Source organism: Fonticula alba, assembly GCF_000388065.1.
Source record: "Fonticula alba strain ATCC 38817 unplaced genomic scaffold supercont2.7, whole genome shotgun sequence".
Lineage (NCBI taxonomy): Eukaryota > Rotosphaerida > Fonticulaceae > Fonticula > Fonticula alba.
The window spans coordinates 690,731-696,065 of NW_009242977.1; the positions used below are offsets into that span (position 1 = coordinate 690,731).

Consider the following 5,335-nt stretch of genomic DNA (forward strand, 5'->3'; position numbering starts at 1 on the left):
GGGACAGCAGGGGAGAAGGAGAAGAAGAGGCAGAAGGAAGGCGACAAATGCCACAACAAAGATCGGCCTCCGGTCGCGCGGCGCACCTTCTCCACGGACTCCACAAGATCGCCGCCCACCGAGCGGACCACATCGAAGAAGTCATTATCATGCAGGCTGTCCGCCCGCCAGAAGGCCACATCCTTGTAGCACAGGGGGTACTTGCTGAAGGGGGCGAACTTCACCTTGTCCAGGGTGCTCGGCTGGGCGGGATCGCACGCATCGAACTGCGTCAGGAAGCGCGGGTCGCGCGACCAGAACAGCCGAATGTCCGGGATCCCAAAGCGAACCATGGCCAAGCGCTCGAGGCCCAGACCAAAGGCCCAGCCGGCCACCGTGCCGCTCGGCGCGTCGGGCGACGCACCCCCCGCCGGCCGGTAGTGCTCATCGATGATGGCCTGCTGCGTCACCCCGCAGCCCAGCACCTCCAGCCACTCGCCCTGGAAGAAGACCTCCACCTCGAAGGAAGGCCGGGTGAAGGGGAAGTAGGCATCCACCCAGCGAATGGGTGTCCCGGGGGGGAAGAGCCCCTCCAGCACGGCGGTCACATGCGCCCGCAGGTCCGCCTCCACCCGGTCACTGGCCTCCTGGCTGAGGGCCGGCTGCCGGCCCACCGCATCGGGGCCACCCTCGCCCTGGGGCAGGAGCGCCCGATCGACCGTTTGCCCGGCCGCCGGGTCCAGGTCCAGCAGACGCATGCCCTCCATTTGGTGGAAAACCGGGTAGTGTGAGGCGTCCACCTCATCGCGGCGGTAGACATCGGCCGCGACGAGGAAATTACGCTGCAGATGTACGGGCGCGCATATGTATGCATGTGTGCGCGAGTGTGCGCGAGTGTGCGCGTGTGTGCGCGTGTGTGCGCGTGTGTGCGCGTGTGTGCGCGTGTGTGCGCGTGTGTCGGAGATGCGAGCGCGCCAGGCCCCGCATGGCAGGGGGGGGGGGGAAACGAGGGGGAGGTGGAGGTTAGTCGGAGAGGAGGGAGGGGAAAGGGCAGCGAGCGGAGAGGGCGCCGGCGGCCGAGGAAGGAAGGCGCACGTGGCCTTGGCGCAGGAGCTCGCTCTGGTGCGCGGAGGAGTGCGTGCGCAGCATGCACTCGGTGCTGGCATAGTACGAATCGGTGAAGGACCGGCTCGGGTGCCCGGGGGCCACCAGCAGGTGGTCGAAGTTGGCCTCCGGCCGGACAAATGGCGGGAGGTTGTCAAAGACGGCGAAGTTGTCCTTCCCATCGGACGACCGGGCGATCGCCTCCAGCAGGGCCCGCTGGATGATCGACCGGATGAGGGCCAGCGGGTGCGTGCTGTACCCCGGGCCGGGGCTGCCGGCCGGCGGCTCCAGCAGATGCAAGCCACGGCTGATGCGCTCGAAGATGGTCGGCGTGATGTTGCAGGTAGCCGGGTCGGCCTCCACGCCGAAGCTGCTCCGCAGCAAGGGCGCCACCTCGGCGAACATGTGCGCCGGCAGCAGGCACTCCGAGCTCGAGGCCCCGGGCGAGGCGCCCGTCGGCTCGGGGTCGGTCACCGCCGCCGAGGAGAAGCCCCGCAAAAGGGCCGCGGTGCTGGGACGCGCCGTGCCAATGGCCATGCGGACGTGCGCCGCATGCGCAGTCGGCCCAGCGACACGCACAAGGCGACCAACAGAGGAGAGCATGTCAGGCGGGGAGGAGGGAGAGAAAGGATGCGCGCGGGGGGGGAGAGGGGGAAGGGGGGAGGGGGGATGGATCCACGAAGGGGGAAGAGGAGAATGCCGCTTTTGCCTTGCGGCAGGCGAGCAGTCACTTTGCCCATGAAGGGGGATCTGTCCGGGATCGACCGGACCCGTGTGGTGCCCAGGCATTGGGCGACAATGCGAGCGCTCTCGACCAGGAGAAACCCCTTGAGTCATCACATCTTGACCGGGTTTACGCCACACGGACACAAGCAGCTCGGAAAACAAGGGAGAGAGAGAGAGAGAGAGAGAGAGAGAGAGAGAGAGAGAGAGAGAGGGAGGGAGGGAGAGAGAGAGAGGCGGAGGAGGGCAAGACGATGGAGCCGGCTCGGGGCCGCGGCCCGAGACCCACACTGCACACACAGCCCCCGTCCCCCGCACCCGGCCCCGGGCCATACATAAACGTGCGCCCGCCGCCCATCTGGCCCCCCCCCCGTCCCCACAACCCACGGCAGAGTGGGACACAGCAAAGGCACCAGGGCCACCGGGCCCGGTCGATGCGTTGGTATCTATTTGGGAGGTGCCGACGAATCGGGGAAGACCACTCACTCGGAGTCGCTGGCGCTCATGTCCTCGTCGTCGCTGTCGCCCTCATCCCCGGAGGAACCGGCGTCGGTGCTGCCGTCCTCATCGTCCTCATCGTCCTCATCATCCTCATCGTCCTCACCCTCCTCATCGTCCTCATCCTCCTCATCGTCGTCCTCGGCAGGGCCGGCATCAAGATCCGAGTAGTCCACGACCGGCTTCAGGAGGAAATCCAGCTCAGGGCTCTGAGCCAGGGAGTTGAAGGACCGGATGTGGGCACACGGGGCCAGCACATCGCCACCCGAGCAGGTCCCGGCCCCCGGGAAGAGCGCATCACCGCGCGGGAGAAGCCCATCCACCGAGGCCAGGCGGCGGACCTCCGCGCCGCGAGCAACCAAGGCATCGACCGCCTGCCCGGCCGAGGAGGTCGGCGACACGACGGCCGTCAGCGACCGACCCGGGGTGAAGACCGGGCGGACATTGCGCTCGAAAGCCTCATACAGCTGACCGGCCGACATGCTGGTCACCTCACTGGCCATGGCGCGGAAGAGCTGGTCGGCCCGATCGCCGCGGAAGTCCGCCGGCTCCGGCAGGGCGGCCTCCCGGCGCAGGAACACGGCATTCATGAAGGCATGATTGGCCGCGCTGAAGAGGCACTTCATGCGGCTCACCCGCGAGTAGATGTACACCGATTTGGCCGCCACAAGGTCCGTGTCGGAGATGTTGGGCTCGGTCGAGCCGTCCACCGGGCACAGAGACCGGGCCACGCCGTCCACCGCCTCGGCCACCGCCTCGACACCGGCATTGCTGATCCGGTAGGCCGACAGGGTGATGAGCCCGGCATTGGGGTCGCTGTCGGCGTAAATCCCATAAGACAGCCCGCGCCCGCGGACACCCTTCCACAGGGGCCCCTCGGTCATGCTCAGGAAGGTGCACAGGACATCCAGCTCATGCACCTGCGGGTCCAGGAAGGACACCGGGCCCGGGGCCGCGTGCGTGGAGAAGGAACTCTCGGTGGAGCCCATCTCCACGACCACCGCCCGGCCGGAGGTGGTCAAAGCCTCCCGGGCCAAGGGCGTCAGGCAGCCATTGGTCAGCACGGCCGGGCCCAGGGCCCGGCCCAGGATGGACCGCTGGACATCCAGCAAGGTCACCGGCCGGAGGCCGTCATCAGGCCGACCGCCATCGGCCGAGCGGGCCGCCCGGAAGGCAGCCGCCGCGCTGGCCGACCCGCTGGCCAGCAACGCCTCCGGAACCAAATCCCCGATGGCCGCCACATGGCCAAAGTGCTGCAGCCACACGGCACGCGCCGACTCGCCGAGGTCCACCACATTGCCCGACACATGGGCCAGCATGCGCAGCGAACCGACCGGGCCGTCGGCGGCGGCCGGCAGGGCAGCCGGCCGGGCAGCGATGGCAGCCACCGCGCGGGCTACCGCGACCGCCGGCTCGGCCCCCTCGCCGGACACCTCCAGGTCGCCGGCGCTCCCGGTGAAGAGCAGCCGCTGCACCAGGGCCAAATCGCGCAGGGCCCCAGCCGGATCGGCCTTCAACTGGCGAATCACCCGCCGGAGGAAGTGCTCCTGATGCCGGGGGTTTAGGCGCACCGTGTTGGAGCAATGCCGGCAATGGGTCAGCGCGTCGGACATGGCAATGCCCACATAGGTGGAGCCCTGTTGGCTGTAGGCCGACAGGCCGGCCAGCAGACGCCGGGCCATGACCACCAGCCGGGCCGGGCTCAGGTGCACCTGGCTCAGGCGCCAAGCCAGCCACCGGACGCCCCGCTCGTAGTTGGCCTGCGTGACGAAGGCCGACATGGAAGCCAGCGTCTCGGACCGCGGGCAGATGCCACTGGCCCCGAGCGGCCAGATGGACCCGATGTCCGTCAAAAACTCGATGGTATCCTGCTCCATGAGCGTGGTGGCCTGGTCATGCGGCAGGACCATGACCGGGGACTGGTCGCCGGCCGGGCGCAGGACCGCCATCGCACGGAGGTCCTCCGGCACGGCATCCGCACTGGCAAAGGCAATCGGCGCCTCGGTCGCATAGTTCAGGTACAGGTACAGGTAGTCCCGCAGCCGGGGCGGCAGGATGGACGTGTCGAAGATGACATTCAACTTGAAGAAGCGGCTGGGCACGTCTGCGGCGCCGGGCGCGGGTTTGGTGGGGGGGCGGGGGCGGGAGAACAAGGCAACAGGTTAATCCCCATGGATGAGGGCCGGAGGCAGGGAAAAAGAAGGAGCCCAACAAGAGGAGCCCAACTGCGAGGACGGTCGCCGACGCACGATCAAACTGCAGCTCGAAGGGCAGGATCCGGTCCGGGGCGCTGGCCAGGAGGGCCAGCTGCACGGCGTTCAGGCGCCCGGTGTCCAGGCCTCCGGACGCGTCGAGGTCCAGCGCGCTGCGAGACCCATCGGCGAAGACATGCAGTCGCGAGCTGACCACCGGGTAGAGGGTCACCGAGTCCGGGTCCGGGCGGGAGGTCAGCCCGGCCAGCACAGCATCCGGAATGGGGGCTGTGTTGACGGCCTCGGCCGCGGCCAGCACCCCGGCGAAGGAGTCCCGCTCCTCCGAGGAGAAGCGCTCCAGGTGCGCCTTCAGATTGGCGGCCGCCTGCTGGGCCAGCATGTCCGACCGGTGGGGGTCCGGCACACCGGCTACCGCCACAAATGGCGCATCCACCAGGTATCGCTTTGCCAGGGCCACCCAGCGCTCGGCCGGCCAGGCATCCGAGTCCAGGGCCGCCCGGTAGCACAGGGCCGGGCCGTAGAGGGCCGTCGGCAGGTCCTGATAATCCGACCGGCCGTTGATGAACTCCGACAGGACCGCATCCAGGATCAATTCCTTGGGGTCATTTTCGCTGTTGAACTGCATGGTCTGCAGCTCGCGCCGGAGGACTTGGTGCATGCGCTCCAGGCTGAAGTTGTCCACCGCCTTGCGCATCTCCCCGGGGAGGGCGGCAAAAACGGCCTCCTGGCTGGCGACATCCATGCCGTCGAGCGTGAGGAAGTACACCGTCCGAAGGAAGGTGAGGTCGTCATAGTAGACGGCTACAGGCGGGGGAGGG

General features: G+C 68.3%; 2 protein-coding genes across 2 annotated transcripts in view; both read right to left on the reverse strand.

Moving 5' to 3' along the window:
- Nucleotides 1-1,620, reverse strand: part of H696_04353 (hypothetical protein) — a gene marked incomplete at both ends in the record, with an annotated part of 3,758 nt that extends 2,138 nt beyond the window's left edge. The window contains 2 exons of the mRNA XM_009498229.1: nucleotides 100-821; nucleotides 1,075-1,620. Coding sequence (XP_009496504.1) covers nucleotides 100-821; nucleotides 1,075-1,620 — 1,268 coding nt within the window. The remainder of the gene's footprint in view (nucleotides 1-99; nucleotides 822-1,074) is intronic.
- Nucleotides 1,621-2,288: 668 nt separating this feature from the next.
- H696_04354 (hypothetical protein) overlaps nucleotides 2,289-5,335 on the reverse strand; it is a gene marked incomplete at both ends in the record, with an annotated part of 4,621 nt that continues 1,574 nt past the window's right edge. Inside the window, 2 exons of the mRNA XM_009498230.1 lie at nucleotides 2,289-4,408; nucleotides 4,554-5,318. Of these exons, the coding sequence (XP_009496505.1) occupies nucleotides 2,289-4,408; nucleotides 4,554-5,318 (2,885 nt within the window). The remainder of the gene's footprint in view (nucleotides 4,409-4,553; nucleotides 5,319-5,335) is intronic.